The following is a 19,378-nucleotide window of genomic DNA, read 5'->3' as shown; positions in this document are numbered from 1 at the left end:
AATGAATTTATGTAACAGGTTCATTTGAAATTGTCCCTTGCCCTGGCCCCCTCTTTTTGCCTTTTGCCTCTGACTTAATTCTTATTTTTATTTTTATTTTATTTTATGTGTATGAGGGTATTGCCTGCATGTACGTAAGTGCACCCATGTTGTACAAAGCCTGAAGATGTCAGAAGAGGACATCAGATTCTGGAACTGGAGTTATGGATGGTTGTTAGCCACTATGTGGGTGCTGGGAATCGAACCTGGGTCCTCTGCAAGAGCAGCCAGAGCTCTTAACTGCTAAGCTGTCTGTCCAGCTCCCTCACTTAATCCTTGGTACCGAAGAAAAGTCCTTAGGTTCTTTATAGGAGAGTAGAGTCCATTATGCGGATCTGCAGAGAAGTGGAAAGAAAGCATACTGTACCTTGAACACTGCACCCCACACATGGACTTTCTGCCCATTGTTTGTATTCCTCCTTTTTCTCTCTTATAAAAAGTTCTTTGTGTCCTGAAACTCCTAAGCTAAAGATCTGAGATGAAGGTCTCCTCTATTCTACAAGGCTGATGTTGTGGCTTTGAAAAAACTTGTTTCCATGTGTGCCTTTAATTCCAGCATGCAGGAGGCAGAGGCAGAACTCTGTGAGTTCAAGGCCAGCCTGTTCAACACAGTGAGTTCAGGCCAGCTGGGGCTACAGGGAGACCTTGTCTCAAAACAAAACAAAACAAACAAAAACAAAACAAAAACAACAACAAAGAAACTTGTTTCCTTCAACCAATTTCTGTCTCCCAAGGCTTTCCTGAAGTAGTAAGCATTACAAACTTCAGATTGCAGGAGTCCTTAATGGTAATTTGTTAAACTAGCAATAAGAAACCAGAATATTACTTTTTTTTAGTAATAATTTTATTTCTTGTGAGGAAATGCAGACATTTCTGTTCTGTATGATGACTATTTTAGAAAAAGCATACATAAGATTGAATCTGAGTTTGAGAGAGATAGGAACCATTTTTTGGGGGGAGATAAACATCAGATCCTGGAAAGGATCCCCACAGAGACCATACCTATCTTATGCTATCACAGACCAGCTAACCAAGGTCATAAATGGAGACTCTGGGCTTACATGCAGCTTTGCTTAGTTAAAATTACAATAGCTGCAGCTGGGCATGGTGGTGCAGGCCTTTTATCTCAGCACTTAGGAGGCAGAGGCAGGCGGATCTCTGTGAGTTTGAGGCCAGCCTGGTCTACATAGCCAGTTCCAGGTCAACTGGGGCTACAGGGAGACTAAGACCAAAAAAAAAAAATAGTGTTTGCCTCCACATCCATTTTGCTGGGTGTGGTGGTGCAGGCCTTTAATCCCAGCACTCAGGAGGCAGAGGCAGTCTGATCTCTGTGAGTTCAAAGACTAGCCTGGTCTACATAGTGAGTTCCAGGACAGCTGGGGCTACAGGGAGACCCTGTCTCAAAAAGACCAAAAAAAAAAAAAATACAATACTTGCAAATACATTCTATTTATGTAGATGTAAGAGGGTCTGCCTTTCGAAAACGTGCCTTGCTTAGTATTCTCATTGCTGACTAATAAACTGCCTACAGCTGAACTCGGGCATTCACTAATCAGGAGCAGACACTGTGCAATCTTGAATCTCTTTAAACAGATTAGATACTCGGGGCTGGAGAGATGGCTCAGTGGCTAAGAGCACTGACTGCTCTTGCAGAGGACCTGGATTCGATTCCTGGTACCCACATGGCGACTACGAACCGTTCTTAACTCCAGTTCCAGGGGAATCCAAAGCCCTCTTCTGGCCTCCATGGCATTGCATGACACGGGTGAACTCATATATATAGCATAGCTTGGTGCTATAAGTCAAGGACAGCACACCCAGTCTCTTTGCCATTTTGATTTGTGAAAATTAATAATGTTGAGCATATTTTTATGTCCTTTAGTGTATCTTCATCAGAAAAAGTTATTCAAACCCATTGCCTATTTAAAAAGTTTTAAACATTTGTTTTATTCTTATTTTATGAGTTCTTTATCTACATGTATTTAAATGTACCATGTGGGTGTCTGGTGTCCAGGGAGGTCAGAAGAAGGTATCATATCCCCTGGAGCTGGAATTACATGTAGTTGTGAGCCACCATGTGCGTGCCGGAAACTGAACCTGGGTCCAGGTTCAGTACTTGCTGGAAGAACAGCAAGTACTCTTAATCACTGAACCATCTCTCCAGTTCTATGTGCTTGTGTGCATGTGTGCGTGTGTGCAAGTGTGTGTGTGTGTGTGTGTGTGTGTGTGTGTGTTACTGGGGATTGAACTCAGGCCTTTGGGCATAGTAGAGAAGCACCCTACTACTGAACTACATTCCCAGGCCTAATTGCTCATTTTTATTCTTATTTATTTATTTTTTGTCTTTTTGAAGCAGGGTCTCTCTGTAGCCCCAGCTGTCCTGGAACTCGCTATGTAGACCAGGCTGGCCTTGAACTCACAGAGATCACCTGCCTCTGCTTCCCAAGTGCTGGGACTACAGGCGTGTGCCACCACGCCTGGCTATTTATTTTTAAATATTTTATTTGTTTTTATTTTATGTGTATGTGTGTATTGCCTGGATGTAGGTAAGTGCACCCGTGTTGTGCAATGCCCAAGGAGGACAGAAGAGGCTGTCAGATCCCCTGGAACTGGAGTTACAGACAGTTGTTAGCTGCTATGTGGGTGCTGGGATTCGAACCCAGGTCTTCTGCAAGAACAGCCAGTGTTCTTAACCACTGAGCCATATCTCCAGACCCCATTCATTTTAAAAATTAGGTTGTTCTAAAAAAAGAAATTGGGGCGAATCTCTGTGAGTTCAAGGCCAGCCTGGTCTACATAGTGAGTTCCAGGACAGCTGGAGCTACAGGGAGACCCTGTCTCAAAAAGACCAAAAAGAAAAAAAGAAATTGGGTTGTTATTTCATTGTTGGGTGAGTTATATAAAGTTATAATGGATTGCTCTCTATATATGAATTTTATTAATTTTATGTGTATGAATATTTTGACTGCATGTAAGTGCACCTGTGTGTGCAATGCCTGTAGACTTCAGAAGAGGGTGTCAAATCTTCTGGAACTGGAGTTACAGCTGGTTGTTAGGTGCTAGGAACCAAACCTGGGTACTCTGCAAGAGAGAGCAGCCAATGCTTTTAACTGCTAAATCATCTCTGCAGCCCCTATTTTGGGCTGTGGCAAACATTTTCAAATATTCCTCCCATTTTTTGGTTGTTATTTGAACACTAATGACAAAAGTTAAAAAATAATTTTTTTTGTATACACGTTCTGCCTGCATATATGTAAGTGTACCATGTACATGCTTGGTGAAGAGAGCATTGGATCCCCTGGACCTGGAGTTAAGGACTGCTGTTAGCCACCATTTGGCTCCTGGGTCCTCTGGAAGAGCAGAACGTTCTCTTAACTGATGACCCATCTCTGGAGTCCCCCAAAGTAAAAATTTTGATGAAATCCAATTTTTCAAATTTTCTTTATTTTGTGCTTTTGGTGTCATATGTAAAATGTTATTTATCTAATCTAAACTGGGTGGGGTATGTAAAACTGTAATTCTAGTTCTTGGGAGACTGACACAGAAAGACCATGAGTTCAAGGCCAGCCTGGGCTAAATATTGATGCTTTGTCTCCAAAACCAAAAGTACAAGTCATGAAGATTTACGTTTGTGTTTTCTCCTAAGAGTTTTAGTTTTAGGTTGTACATATACACCTTTGAAATTTAATTTTAATTTTGTATATATAGTGAGACAGGGATGCAAATTCCTTCTTTTGCCTGTGGATGTTTAGTAGTCTCATTATTGAAAAGGTTGTTTTTTCACTATTTGTCTTTTTTAAAAATGTTTTTAGCTTTCTTTTTAAAATTTTTTACTTATTTTTATTTTATGTGTATGCATGTATTGCCTGCATGTAGTAAGTGCACCCCTGTCGTGCAATGCCCATGGAGGTCGGAAGAGGCTGTTGGATCCCCAGGGATTGTAGTTATGGACAGTTGTTAGCTGCCATGTGGGTGCTGGGATTCGAACCGGTCTTCCACAAGAACAACCAGTGTTCTTAACCGCTGAGCATCTCTCCAGCTTCTCACTATTTGTCTTAACATTTGTTGTGTGAAGGATTATTTCAAGATTCTCAATCCTATTCCACCATGCTTGTGCCAGAAGACCACTGTATTCGAAAGAAGAACTCTTAGGCCCTTTTTTTTTTTCGTCTTTTTGAGACAGGGTCTCCCTATAGCCCCAGCTGGCTTGAACTTGCTATCTAGATCAGGCTGGCCTTGTGCTCACAGAGATCCACCTGCCTCTGCCTCCGAGTGTTGAGATTAAAGGCATGCGCCATCATGCCAGGCATTTTAGGTCTTTTCTGTAGCTCAAGTCAAGGCAACTAATTCAAAGATTGGATATTTCCTTCCCTCCACTTTAGAACTTTCATCAGCCTTTTATTTCATTTGTAGTCATCAAGATTGTGTCCCATCCTTTTCTCTCTCCTTTCCTTCTTTCTTTCCTTTCCTTCTCCTTCCCTCCCTCCCTTCCTTCTCCCCCCTCCTTTTTTTTTTTTTTGAGAGACTGTCTGCTTGTAACCCCAGCTGCCCTGGAACTATGTAGGCCAGGCTGGCCTCATTTTACAGCCATCTGCCTACCTCCTCCTCCCAAGTGCTGCGATTAAATATGTGCATCACCACGCCCGGCTCCTTGTGGTTTTTAATCAAGGTCATGTGTTTGGTTTAACAAGTGAGGAGGGGGGCAGTAATAAAAATATTACACTGGAAATTCAATCTATTCAGGGAGGGTTGATGAGTAAAGCTGGGAGGAGACAAAAGACCTAGGCTCAGCCCTCAGAACAGCCCAAGCTGTCCGAGGGGGAGGAGTCTAGGCGGCACGCGCGGCCACGGGGGGACCGAGGCCCGGAGCCAGCTTCCCCACGAGCTGCAGGGACTGGTGTGGCCTCGCTCCGCCTCCGCGAAGCAGCTTCCAATCCTTCGCCTCCGGGCCTCCCTTCTAGCCACCTCCCTTTCCTGTCTCCCCACCCCTCCTCCAAGCGCCCAGCGGAAGTGACGCGAGACGTACCGGAAGTCCCTGCTGCCGCGGTGTTGTGCTGTGGGGAAGGGAGACGGATTTGTAAACCCCAGAACGAGGTTCTGCCTGCCCGAGGCCGCGGTGTTGCGGAGACCCGAGGCGTAGCCAGCGACACCATGTCTGACCAGGTACCGCGCCGGAAGCTCTCGGGCGGCGCCGTTCAGGCCTCCGTGGCTCGGCTCCTCCGGCCGCTGGGCTGGGGCCGGGGATGGAGGCGCGGGAGAGAGGACGCGGCTGGGGGAGGGGGCGGCCGGTGAGGAAGGGGCAGCGAGAACGCCGCGCGCCGACGGAGCGGCCAGTGGCCGAAGGGCTCCGGGGGCCTCCCGGCTCTCCGAAGCCGGCTCCTCGCCGCCCGCGCTGCGGCCGTGTCCCCCTCGACGGCCCTCCAGCGCTCTCCCGAGTCGACCAGGTGCCCAGCCCCGCCTGCTTCTCCCCGGAGCATCCCTGGGGAAACCGTCCGTTTCTCCTCGCAGGACTGACGGCGGAGCAGGGCCCAAGGCCCAGTTATGTAACGGTAGACAATCCGGACTGGGAAGCTCGGTGCCTCGGAAAAGCCGCTCGGCTCCACTTTGGGACCTTCGTCCCGGAGGCTGGGGGCGGCGGGGATACCCCTTGTCCGAGGTGACCGGGAACCCAGACAGTGCTGCTTTCTTTTGGGTTGACGGCGGGGACCAGTCCGCCGTTACTCCCCTCGGAGTCGGTCCCGTGTCCCCTCCCCGTCTCCACCCCCCCATGTGGGGGTGCGGAGGAGCCTTTGCCTCTTTCTGTACTTTCCGTTTCTTACTCGGGATTGGTCCTACCACTCTCCCGTTGTAAAAGAGCACTCAGAATAACCGAGTAAAACTGTTAGAGTAACAACAAGCCGTTTCATTTGCGCATGAGTCCGTACATGACGGGTACTTTTTAAAAAGTAAGAGTATCTTTTGTTTATTCTTGGACAGTTTCATAGGTGTAGAAATGTATCCTGAACGCTGGGCGTGGTGGCGCTCGCCTTTAACTTCCCCAGGCTGAGGATCTCCGCCTGTGAGGCCAGCCTGGTCCACTGAGGACCTTACGGTAGGGAGGCCCTGTCAAAAACAAAACAAAGTGTATCTTGATATGTATCTCCACTTCCCGCAGGCTCCTCTAGTCTGATACTTTTGAGAAAAATGATAGAGAAACTTTGTGGGTTTAGTGCAGTTACAGAGTATTTACCAAAAACTTAAAGTTAATGGAAAAGTGCTCCATTTCAGTGTTAGTGTCAAGAATTTGCTTGGCATTTGCACTCAAATAGTGACTTTTGTCGTTCCCCACCCGTTCCCGAAATTTTCTTCATCCACTTTTATGTCTAGTTTTCAGTTGATAAGGGTTTTTGTCTGGTCTTTTATTTGCTCTGGCGACTTTCAATTTTGAAAGTTTTTTTTTTTTTTTAACTTGTTTAGTGATATTTATTCTGAAACTTTTTTGAGAAATGATGTACTTGAATCTTTAAAGTTAACGTATTTATTACCTTGTTTTTTAACCCGGTTTTGTTACCAATTGGTGAGACCAAGTTTTTGCAGATGTGTATTACTTTATAAAATGTATGCTTGTAGTTTTATAGCCTGCTCATACTGTAGGTTAGTTTGGGGTGGATTTACTAATACTCTAAATTCTCTTTTTTTTTTTTTTTTTTTTTCGGTCTTTTGAGATAGGGTCTCTTGTAGCCCCAGCTGGCCTGGAACTCAAAGAGATCCACCTGCCTCTGCCTCCCCCAGTACTGGGACTAAAGGCATGCGATACCATGCCCGGCCTCTAGATTAATTCTTAAATGGGATGAGAATGGCATTATAAATAACTCCCTAGACAGTTGTTTACTTGGTTACCGGAGAAGAAAGAACAGCTGTAAATGCTTTGTTTTATTAGCATTTTATTTTGATGTTTGGAAGTAGCTAGAAAGCATGTTAGCCTGATGAAAGAGCAATATTCAGAAAGTTATAAAATAAATTGTAGAATTATTTTTGCTCCAGTTTGAACTCAGGTCATTTAAGAAGGATATGAAGGAAGTTGGAGAGATGGCTCAGTGATTAAGAGCACTGACTGTTCTTGCAGAGGACCCTGTTTCTGTTCCCAGCAACTACATGGCAGCTGACAAACATATATAACTCCAGTTCCAGGGAATCTGACGCCTCCCTCTGGCTTGCAGGATTATTGCATGTACCAGTGCACCAACATGCAGACAAAACATTCATACACAGATAAAAATTAATAAAAAAGTTTGGTGGGCTGGAGAGATGACTCAGCAATTAAGATCGCTATCCGTTCTTGCAGAAGTCTGGGGTTCAGTTCCCAGCACTCACATGGCAGCTGACAACTGTGTTAACTCCAGCTCCAGGGGATATGATGTCACCTTCTGTCTTCTGAGTATTGCATGACACGGGTGCACTTGGATACATGCAGGCTATACTAGCACATACACATAAAATAAAAATAAATAGTAAATAAAAATAAATAGAATTTTTAAGAGGATATGAAGAAAGAAAAGACACTAGGGCACGTATTTTTCCCATGGGGTCTCCGAGGTCACAGCTATGCTAATGCCCCCCTTTGCTGGGCAGGCATTGAACCTTGGGCCTTGAAGATGTGAAAGCTAGACAAACACTACATATTTCCGGTTGTCTTTTTACTTACTGAGTCTCATTTAGTTGTCCAGGTTGCTCTTAGAATTACTTTGTAGCTCAGACTGGCCTTGAACTCAAACTCCAGAGTAGCTGGGGTTACAGAGTTAATGCTGCTATACCTCGCTGTTCAGTGTGTGATTTTTTTTTTTTTTTTTTCTCATTTGTTCATTGGTGTTCAATGAAGGTTTTTAGAAATTTAGCATGACATATTGAAATATGGAAGCAAATGTTTTTTATTGAGCCATGCATTGCAACATGGGGGCTAGATAGATGACTCAGCAGTTAAGGGCACTGGCTAAGACCCAGGGTCAGTTCCCAACACCCACAAGACTGTTCCTGTCTAGTAACTCTAGTTCCAGGCATCTGATGCCATCTTCTGGCCTCTCTGGGCATTGCATGCACATAATGTGCTTGCAGGCAAAACACTCATAAGCATAACAAAAATAAATAGCATTTAAAAAATTTTAAGCAGTGTGATGGTGCATGTCTTTGATCCCAGCACTCAGGAGGCAGAGGCAGACAGATCTCTGTGAGATCAAGGCCAACCTGGTCTACATAGTGAGTTCCAGGCCGCTGGGGCTACTGTGAGACTTTGTGGCAAAAACAAAATGAAAACTCAAAACACTCTTGTGTGATAGTAGCATGAGACTTAACTACTGTCTCCAGAAGGTGGTCTTAGAGTATGTATTTTCTGTGTAGGTCATTGATAACTTGTCTAGCACATAAGGAAGCCCCAATATCTGGGTATACAATGTATTTCTGAGGCAACTAATGCTTAGAAGCTTATTAGCTTACACTTAAGATAGTGATGTTGAGTAATAATTTCAGATCCCCCTTGGAGATGGTTTTACTGTACTCAGGCTAGCCTTGCATTTGCAATGATCCTTATGCTTCAGCTTCCTGAGTGCTGGGATTACAAGTGTATGTTACTGTATAATTTCAGCATAAAATAGGTGGATACTTGTTCACAAAGGGCTTACATTATTTAGTTCTTCATTGATGAATGAAAAATTATTTTTGAAATTTAAGTAAAACAGTCTTTACAATCTCAGCACTGTAGTAGATTTGTGGACTTTTAGTTGTCTAAAATTGATTGTAATCTAAAGCCTATAGACCCCTGAGAATCCACTAAAATAGTGGAGTGTTTTGTGAGCATTTTTGCTTTTTTAAAATATATTTTATTTATTTTATGTGTATGAGTGTATTGCCTGCATGTATGTAAGTGCAGTCGTGTCCTGCAATACCTGTGGAGGACAGAAGAGGCCATCAGATCCCTGAAACTGGAGTTATAGACAGTTGTTAGCTGCCATGTGGTTAATGGGATTCGAACCTGGGTCTTCTGCAAGAACAGTCAGTGTTCTTAACTGCTGAGCCATCTCTCTAACCCCCTTGCTTTTTTTTTTTTTTTTTTTTAAAGAAAGATCTCAACAGGGGTGCTTGATTCCCCTCCCCCATTGCAGATTGAGAACCGCTCTGTAATCATTAACAGAAATTTGTTCCAATGTTCTTCTTCAGCCTAATTTCACATTTCAGCAAGAGAAAACACTCACAGAACCAGAAGCTTAGTATCACAAGGATAAGGGTAATTTGGACCAATACTTTCCTTTATATTCTAGTTTATACTATTTCTTTTTTATACCAAATTATCAAAGGCAGCTTTGTACCTTACAAAAACAAAACAACCAAGTGGAAATAACTAACACTCCTATAATGAAGCTTTGGAAATGTTCTTGTATTTTATTGGTAGTTCAGATCCCTAAGGTCAGCCCAGATTCATGGGCTCCATTTCTCAGTAAAAGAATTGTGCAGTTATTTTTACCTATCACATTAATTGTATTTCTTCTGCCATTATAACATTCATTTCTACAGTTACAGTATTCTTATATCTTTGTTATTAATATTTACTGATCTTGGTAACAGCTTGAGGTTGCAAGAGAATATGAATTGGTTGTATATTAAAATATATAGCCATGTTGGGCATGGTGGTGCAGGCCTTTAATCCCAGCACTTGGGAGGCAGAGACAGGCAGATCTCTGTGAATTCAAGGCCTGCCTGGTCTACATTGTGAGACTCTGTCTCAAAACAAACAAAAAGAAACAAAAATGTACACGATCATAAAACATGTTAAACTGTAGGTGTTACTTGAACATCTAGTTAATGGTAAGGTACCTTGTACCTTAGGTATTATGTGTTCTAGGAGAGGAATGCTGTGTATCTGCTTTCTTTCTCAAAGAGCGAGGTGCTTCTAGTGGGTATTGCAGACAGATTATAATGAAGCACTTCAATTATAATAGAAAATATAAAAACTATAGTATTTTGAAAACTATAATTACAGAGTACTCATTAATGTTAGTTTAGTAGTTGAAATTTCAAAACTGTAAAGCATTTTTTTTTTCAAATATGTGTGGTGGTTTGAATGAGAATGTCCCTCATAGGCTCCCAGCATTTGGACTCTTGGTCCTCAGTTTGTGGTGCTGTTTGGGGAGGGTCATTGTACCTTTAGGAGGTGGGGCCATGCTGGAGGAAGCATGTCAATGGGGCAGGCTTTGAGAGTTCATAGCCATGCCCATTTCTCCATTTCTAGTCTATCTCACTCTGCCCTGTGCCTGCTTGAAGATGTGAGCATTCAGCTTTTTCCTCTGGCCACTTCTGCCAACATGCCTCCCTGCCATGATGGACTCTTACCTTCTGGAATAAACTCTTCCCTTTATAAGTTGCCTTGGTTATGGTGTTTTATCATAGTTAGAAAGTAATTGATATATCATGATGCCCTATAGTAGCTCTAACTCTTACATATAGTATGAATGTTAGAAGTATCTTCATTGGATTTTTTTTTTTTGAGAATCAGGCTTTATTTTACTTTTTAAAAAGAATGAGTGGTCTAACAAATTATTTATTGACTTTCCCTGTGTTCCAAGTATCATTCTAGGCCCTAGAATTGGAAAGTTGCCTCAAAAAACATGTAGTAGCAGGTATTTTCTGTTTCAGATTCCTTGGTGTTTTGTTATTGAAGCATTAGTTGTCATGGAATAGGTTTTTTTTGCATGCTTTCTTGATCTTTTAACAATAGACTTGGGAACTTCATATATAATTAAATAATTTTCTTCTCCAGGACATTGGAATTATTATGGATAGTAGTCTCTTAAAACATCTTCGGTATTCCCTTTTGGGATTTCCTTAAATTATGAATGTTTTCATATAATTCTGATATTCTAGTTACTGCAAAGACTTGTAGGTAAGTTCACACAGATTCTGTTATCGTGCATCTTAGTTTTGCTGTTCAAAATTTGGGTATTCCTGCAACATGTCTGTTTACTTAAAAATATGTAATATATATATATTTTTAAAGATTATTCTTTTTGCATTTAGTTTCCTTTTCTGAATAATGAGGTATTGAGGGAAAGGAGCTGAAGGAAGGAAAGAAGGAAGGGTACAGTTCTGTTCTCTTACCTTACTGTTCTCACTATTTAGGGTCAGTTATTTTTAAAGGTTTGCTGAAATTTTCCCAAACTGAACACACCTGTGCAACTTACATCAAGACCCTGTGTACTGATTTCTTTTTCTTTTTTTTTTTTTTTTTTTTTTTTTTTCTCTTTTGAGCCCCAGCTGGCCTGGAGCTCACTATGTAGACCAGGTTGGCCTTGAACTCATAGGGAATCACCTGCCTCTGTCTCCTGAGTGCCCGGATTAAAGGCATGCTGTGTACTGATTTTTTAAAATCCGAAGATTAACTGTGTGTGGTGGCATATGCCTGTAGTCTCAATGAGACCCTGTCATAGTCCCCTTAGCCCCTCCTTCCCCCCAAAACACTCCTATAATAGTTTTTAAATTTAAAAAATTTATTAAGTGGGTATGCGTATATGCATACGTGTCACTGAGAAACAAACTTAGGTACTCTGGATGAGTAGCATGTGCTCTTAACTGCTGTGTGATCTCTCTAGCCCTCTAGGTGTGTATCATTAAATGTCATTGTTATATTACATTCATTGTATTCCTACTATAAGGTATTTATTCAGATAAGTCTGCTTTCGAAGTATATCAAAGTTGTTTTCTAGTATTTTTATTTATTTTATGCCTGGGTCTCCCTGTAACCCCAGCTGGCCTGCAACTGGCTATGTAGACCAGGCTGACCTCCATCTCACAGAGGTACACTTGGGCTGCATTCAGAGTGTTGGGATTAAAGGCCTGTGCTGCCTTGCCTAGTTTTTTATTTATTTTTTAAATTTATTTTCCTTTGAGACAAACTAACTCATGCTGGCCTGGGACTCATAGTATAGTCCGAGCTGGCCTTCCCTCATCCTCCTGAATGTTGATTGCATGTGTGAGCCCTATGCCAGTCAAAGACAAATGATAATTTTTATAGTGCTTATTTGTTAGGATTGCTTTTGGACTGAAAAGCAGACAGTCTGATATATTTTAAGTTGAATAAGTATGCTGCTAATTTCTCATGAAACAAGAAGTTGAGACATAATTAGCTTAGTATTGATGAGGAGGCTTTGCAATGCTTTGTATATATTTCTTTCTCTTCCATTCTTACTAGATAACTTGCGCTCTTCTATGTATATGTATGTATTGCCTGCACGTAGGTAAGTGCACCTGTGTCGTGCAGTGCCCACGGAGGACAGAAGAGGCTGTTGAATCCCCTGGAACTGGAGTTATAGACAGTTGTTAGCTGCCATGTGGGTTCTGGGAATTGAACCCGGGTCTTCTGTAAGAACAGTCAGTGTTCTTAGCTGCTGAGCCATCTCTCCAGCCCCCGCCCTCTTTTTTTTTTTTTTTTTTTAATTTTTATTTTTTGGTCTTTTTGAGACATGGTTTTCCTGTAGCCACAGCTGGCTGGAACTCGCTATGTAGACCAGGCTAGCTGGCCTCAAACTCACAGATCCTCCTGCCTCTGCCTCCCTGGAGTGCTGGGATTAAAGCCACGTGCCACCATGCCTGTCATAACTTGCACTCTTAATACTTTACTGATTTTTAGCTGGATGTGGTGGCTCATGCCTTTAGTTTTAGCACTAGAGGCAGAGGCAGGTGGATCTCTGTGAGTTCAAGGCCAGCCTGATCTACATAGTTCCAGGCCAGCTGAGGCTACAGGTAGACCCTGTCTCAAAAAGACTTAAAAAATATTAAAAAAAATATTTTATTATTTTTATTTTGTGTATGAGGGTACTGTCTGCATGTATGTAAGTGCACCTGTGTTGTGCAGTGCCTGTGGAGGTTAGAAAAGAGGGTCGATCCCCTGTAGATGGTTGTTAACCACCATGTGGGTGCTGGGAATTAAACCTGCAAGAGTAGCCAGTGTTCTTCACTGCTGAGCCATATCTCCAGCCCCAGTTGCACTCTTACTTTTGTTTTCTTATGGATACAAAAAGGATACTTTGTCAGTGCTAGAATTAAAGGTGTCATTGTGCTACCAAGCCTGGCTATTGAAAAATTTTTATTATGAAAAATTTAACTGTATATATAATGACCCTCATGTACTTATCCCTCATTTTCTTTAATCTACAGCATCCCATCCCATTCTATGAAATTTTGAAGCCACGCACATTATATCATTGCTTTGTAAATAAGAGGGCTTGTTCTCTTAACATAACCACAATACTGTTATGATACCTTTAAAAATAAAAATAATGTTATAAAGAATAAATGAATATTTAAATTTCCACAGAATTCCTCCTCTTTCAATAAGAATTAGCAGTTCATGTCCATGACAGACTGACTGGTGTAGTTAAATGGGATGTTCTGTCCATGAGACTGAATTATCAATGTAGTGATTGCCAGAGTTCATCTTTACAAAGACCTTGTTCTTTTGACTTCGAAGTGGTACAATATAACCCTTATGAATTTTGTACATTTATAAATGTGAATTGTTGTGTTTTCTGTATCTTCCAGTTTAGTTCACCTCCCAGGCCTAGCTTTTTACCTGTGTTGTTCCTGCTGAACGTGGAAAGTAGAGTTCATAGTGTATGTACAGTAGCTAGTAAATTCCTTTACAGTTTCAGTTATGAGTTCAGTCTCTTTGATCTTATACATACACTTTATGTCACCCCTTTCTTCTACTGTAGGGCTTGTGTATCCTTGCTAGCCAAATCAGTCAGCCCTCTGGATTCTCCTGTCTTTGATGACCTTCTATCCCAGACTTACACTTAGACGTTCACTGTTTTCTGACTAGTGTGCCATACTGTTTGTATTGTCTGCTTAAAAAAATTTTTTTTAAATAGGGTAAGAGAAGGAAAGAAAACATACAGAAGACACCGAGATCACTAGAGATGGATTGTGGCCTTTTTTTGTCCAAGATCATCTTATTTTCCAGGCAGTTCTGGAGGAAAAAAGACAAGAGAGCCCATGAAAAGGTGCATGATTACATTAAGTGAACATGAGGCTGACACAGAAGTGGTACAGATGTCCATTCCTATAGTGGTTTAGAATTGGGAAGAAATTGTTAAAATGAAGTGCCTGTGGAAGGCGGCAGCTTTATTTATTTATTTATTTATTTATTTATTTATTTATTTATTTATTTATTTATTTATTTATTTATGTCTTTCTGAGACAGGGTCCAGCTGGCCTGGAACTCACTATGTAGACCAGGCTGGCCTCGAACTCACAGAGATCCATCTGCATCTGCCTCCTGAGTGCTGGGACTAAAGGTGTGTACCACCATGCCCGGCTGTTTTTGTTCTTTTTTTGAGACAGGGTCTCCCTGTAGTCCCAGCTGGCCTGAAACTTGAGCAGGCTGACCTTGACTTCACAGAGATCCACTTGCCTCTTCCTAATGCTGGGATTAAAGGTGTGTACCACCATACCTGGCTGTATTATCTTTTTGAAAATTTAAAAAGTTCTATGTATATTAGTGTTTTACTTGCATTTATACCATGTGTATGCAGTGCCTGTGAAGTCCAGAAGAGGATGTTGGATCATCTGGACCTGGAGTTACAGACAGATGTGAGCAGCCATGTCGGAGCTGGAAACCAAACCTGGGTCCTTTGCAAAAGCAGCTAGCTCTATTAACTGCAAAGCCATTTCTCCAGCCCCAAAGTGAATTAATCTCTTTATTCCCAACTGTGAATATCAAAAACTGAAAGGGGTAGCTAACAACCATCCATAACTCCAGTTCCAGGGGATCTGACCCCCTCTTCTGGCCTCCATGGGCATTACACACATGTGGTACACTTAATACATGCAGGCAGAACACTTATACACAAAAAATACAAATTTAAAAATAAAATGAACTGAATGCTCTTTGCTTTAGTTGAGCACTGTGTGTAGGACTATGAAGCGTTAAGTAACATTTTGTGGTATAATACAGAAAAAGTTTACTGATGCAATGAACACTTGATAGTTGCTTGGTATTAGCCTGATAAAGATTACAAAGGTAGAAAAAATTGAACTCTCATAAGTTTGTAGTGAAGATGTAAACCTGTTACTGGAAACATTTAATAGGCATAATGAAAGTATCAGGTTCTCTCCTTGACCTGGTTTAAGGACATAGATGTGTAAGCAGGTGATTTGTAGTAGAGAAAAGTAAGCAGTATACAAACTAAAGAGGGTGATTTGGAAAACCTTTTTGTAGGAAGGGTTATCTGGTTGGAAGGGGATTAGTGAACAAAGTGTATTCTAAGTAGAGATCAGCATATTTAGAGATAATTGAGATAAGGTAGAGATTGTCCAATTTAAAGAACAATAAATAGTCCATTAAGGCTAGAGGGTAGACTGCTTGCCAAGCGAGGTGATTCAGGTTGGATTGCAAAACAGGAGGTTGCACCTGAAGAACCACTGTGTGCCAGGGAAGGAGTTTGATTTTGAGCAGATCAGATAGCAATTTATAGAATTAATTAAAGGAAGCAAGCAAGAGTAGGGCTTACATACTAATGCTGTTCCAGTAAAGTTAATAATCAGTGCCTAAACTAAAGCAATGAATTGAAGAGAATGAGATGGGCTTGAGAACTACTCACCACTAAGAATTAATAAAGTGTTGAATGATTAAATATGAAATTTAAGAGAAAGAGAAGCCAAAGATAATGTTAGCGTTTGTTGTGGTCAGATGACTGTATGGTGACCATTTATTGTAACTGGGAATCCAGAAAGAGTTGCAGTTTTTGGTTTGTTTGGTTGCTGTTTTTGGTCCTGAGAGTTGAACTCAGAGTTTTGTGTATGCTGAGCATGCATTTTACTCTTGAGCTATGCTCATAGCCCTGTAGTTTGTTTTGATTTTGGTGTTCAGAAAGAGCAATTATGGCTAACAGAAGAATTACATAATACCTTCAGTTCACATTAACATACCCAAGAGACATCAACTAGAGATATTCAGCTGCTTGGATAAAGATGTGTGAACTCAATAAAATGTCAGGTTGGAGAGGATAATTGTGGCATTAGTACTTAAGAGGAGGCAAAGAAAAAAAGAGTTATTTAAGACCAACAATTCAGAGGAGACCAGCATTTAAGAAAAAACTTAGATGGAGAGACAGTGAACTCTTGGAAGCCAAAGATGGAAAAATTTGAGTGTCTTTTAGATTTAGTAGCAAGGAGTCCAGCTGCCTCTGATGAGTAGAACGGTGTTGCATATGCCAATTTACAGTGAGTTGGAAGTAAAAGTATCCATAGCAAATGCTGAGGACTTGTGAGAAATTTGACTATGATAGAAAAATAAGGATAACAGTAGAGAAGTTAGGTCAAAGAAGTCAGTATTTTGAGGATACATGATGGATAAATTGCAAGTAGAAGCATTAAAGGAAGGTAGAGATTGAGGGGAGTGCTATGGTTCTGAAAAGGTTTTTTATTTTATTATTTTATGTGTATGATTTTTTTTTTGCCTCCACATATGTAAGTGTACCCATGTCATGCAATGCCTGCAAAGACCAGAAGGCATTTGATCTCCCAGAACTGGAATTAATTGGATGGTTGTTAGCTGCCATGTGGGTGCTAGGAACCAAACCTGAGTTCTCTGCAAGAGTAGCCAATGTTCTTAACCACCGAGCCAACTCTCCAGCCCCGAGAACACATTTCAGGTAGAGGAACTGATCATAAAGGGCTGGAGGTGGAATAAAGCTAATGGACATTTTTTGGGGGATATTAGCAAATAGTTAACAGAATTCTTGGGTTTGTAAAATGAATGGTGAGAGAAAAATGAAAATTGGGTTCAGTGATAAAATTGAATATTGAAATGTTGTGTTGGACTTTGTTTTTAGATTTTAAAGTATTGGAAGCCATTTATGCTTTTTGAGTAGTTTCGGGATCTGAGAAAGCTCCTAAAGGAGAGTTGTGGTGTACTGGGCATGATTGATTGGAGGAGGGGGAATTCTTTTGGTTCTAAGACTCAATCTTCTATAGTGACCATAATCTAGGAAACATTGGAGCTCACTTGTATGCTGCTGGTATATTGCTGCTAGGGGAAAGGGGATGATATCTTGTTTTGTGCTAACTTAAATAAAGCTTCTTACCACCTCTCCCTCCCATTAAAGAGGACTGTGGGTTTGGTTGCTTTTTATTGCCCTTTACTGAAGGATTGGGGGCAGTAAGCTATATTTGCTACCTAGATACTTGAAGAAACAACTGTTTACTGTGATACAAATTCATAGAAATGTGAGACTGTATTTGAAAAGTCTTGAGTTTTCAGGTGAAATACTGGCTCACTAACGAAGTCAGCAGTCAGCAAATGTTGAAAGCACCACAGAAAAACAGGCAAGAGGTCATACTAATGAAGTCAGTACTGTCATCCAAGCATTTCCTTAGAATCTGAACTATATCTTGGAGTAACCCTCCCTCCCTCCTTCCTTCCCTCCCTCAACATACAAAGAAATGAGTTTCACTATGACATTTCCTCCCCCTGCTCCCCTTTAGACAGTCTCTCTGTAGCCCCAGCTGGTCTGGAAGGCTGGCCTTGATCTCACAGAGATGAACCTGCCTCTGCCTCCTAAGTGCTAGGACTAAAGACTACCACTCCTCGCCCAACATTTCCTTATGTATAGATCCTTATATTTTGTTTGTATTTGCCTGCTTCTAACCCATTTGCCCTCTCTGTTTTCCCTCTACCCCTCTGTGGTTCCTTTCCCCCTCCATAGTCCCCCTTCTGCTTTCATGGCACATATACTCTATTGCCCTCTCTTTGTTACCCCCTCCCTGCTTTAGATCTCTACAGCGTAGTCCCCATATTTTTTTTTTTTTTTTTTTGTGTGTGTGTGTGTGTACACCTGTATGAATTTCAGTCTACATTTGAGAGAAAATAATGAGCTGTTTGTCTTTTTGAGTCTGGCTTGTTTCTTATGTCATGATCTTGAATTACCTTCACTTTCCAGCAAATGTTATAATTTCATTCTTTTTCACAGTTGAATAAGATTAATTTCCATTTTGTATATGTACCACATTTCCTCTATCCATTTTTCTGCTGATAACATCTAGGCTGGTTGCATACTTTAGCTATTGTGAATAGTGCAGCAGTAAACATGAATGTCAAGGATCTTTTTTGGTATGCAGACTTAGAGTCCTTTGGACATATACCCAAGAGTGTTACAGCTAAATCATAGTAGGTCTATTTTTAGTTTTTAAAAAAATATTTTATTATTTTTATTTTATGTGTATGCGTGTATTGCCTGCATGTAGGTAAGTGCACCCCTGTCGTGCAATTCCCGCACAGAAGAGGCTATCGGATCCCTTGGAACTCGAGTTACAGACAGTTGTTAACTGCCATGTGGGTGCTGGGATTTGAACCCAGGTCTTCTGCAAGAACAACCAGTGTTCTTAACCACTGTGCCATCTCTCCAGCCCCTAATTTTAGTGTTTTTTTTTTTTGGTCTTTTTGAGACGGTTTCTCTGTAGCCCAGCTGTCCTCAAACCTGGAACTCACTATGTAGACCAGGCTGGCATTGAACTCACAGAGATCCGTGTGCCTCTGCCTCCCGAGTGCTGGGATTAAAGACATGTGCCACCACGCCTGGCCTATTTTTTTTAGTTTTTTGATGGACCCTCTGTATTGCTCTCCATAGTGGTTGCACTCTGTTTCTACTAGCAGTGTTTTAGAGGACTCGGATCCCTCTCCCCCAGTCCTTTGCAGCACTTTTTGTCCTATTTTGTTTTTTGATGATAGTCATTCTGACTGGGTGAGATGGAGTCTCAAAAGCAGTTTTTATTTCCCATTTCCTTGATGGCTAAGCATGTTGAACATGTCATTTTTTTCAAATATGTATTGATCATTTGTATTTTCTTTCTTTGAGAACTATCTGTTCAGTTCCTTAAAACCATTTATTGATTAGTTGGAGTTTTTTTGTATTTAATTTTTGGAGTTCTTTGTAGCTTTTAGTTAGTAATTTTCTGTTGGATATGTAGTTGGCAGACTTTTTCTATTCTATAGGCTCCCTCTCTTTACTCTGCTGTTCATTTCCTTTGCTGTGCAGAAACTTTAATTTCATGCAGTCTGTTAGTTCTTGGAATTAATTATTCTTATGCCATTGGAATCATGTTCTGTTAATTTCTGAATGGTAGAGAATTGAGTAGTTCTGACTTTATTGGCATGTGTTCTACAGGTGTTAGCTCTGCTTTGCTTGTAAAACTCAATGTGCCAAATATACTCTTAGTGAGTGCAGATTGACTTTTTGAATCAGTATGAATTATAAAAGATTATTTATTTATTTATTTATTTATTTATTTATTTATTTATTTATTTATTTATTTATCT

General features: G+C 41.0%; 1 protein-coding gene across 2 annotated transcripts in view; it reads left to right on the top strand.

The window, feature by feature from the left end:
- Positions 1-5,040: 5,040 nt before the first annotated feature.
- Sumo1 (small ubiquitin like modifier 1) overlaps positions 5,041-19,378 on the top strand; it is a 37,736-nt gene continuing 23,398 nt past the window's right edge. Inside the window, exons 1-2 of one of the 2 annotated variants that reach the window (XM_029564651.1) lie at positions 5,041-5,202; positions 13,932-14,063. In XM_029564651.1, the coding sequence (XP_029420511.1) occupies positions 5,191-5,202; positions 13,932-14,063 (144 nt within the window). In that variant the 5' untranslated portion in view covers positions 5,041-5,190. The remainder of the gene's footprint in view (positions 5,203-13,931; positions 14,064-19,378) is intronic. The other variant, XM_008835449.2, reaches the window with a different exon arrangement.

The sequence above is a fragment of the Nannospalax galili genome, unplaced genomic scaffold (assembly GCF_000622305.1).
Source record: "Nannospalax galili isolate Female #2095 unplaced genomic scaffold, S.galili_v1.0 scaffold637, whole genome shotgun sequence".
NCBI classification, from domain to species: Eukaryota; Metazoa; Chordata; class Mammalia; order Rodentia; family Spalacidae; genus Nannospalax; species Nannospalax galili.
Note: the sequence above shows the minus strand (reverse complement) of the source record. Positions and strands in the feature narration are given on the sequence as shown.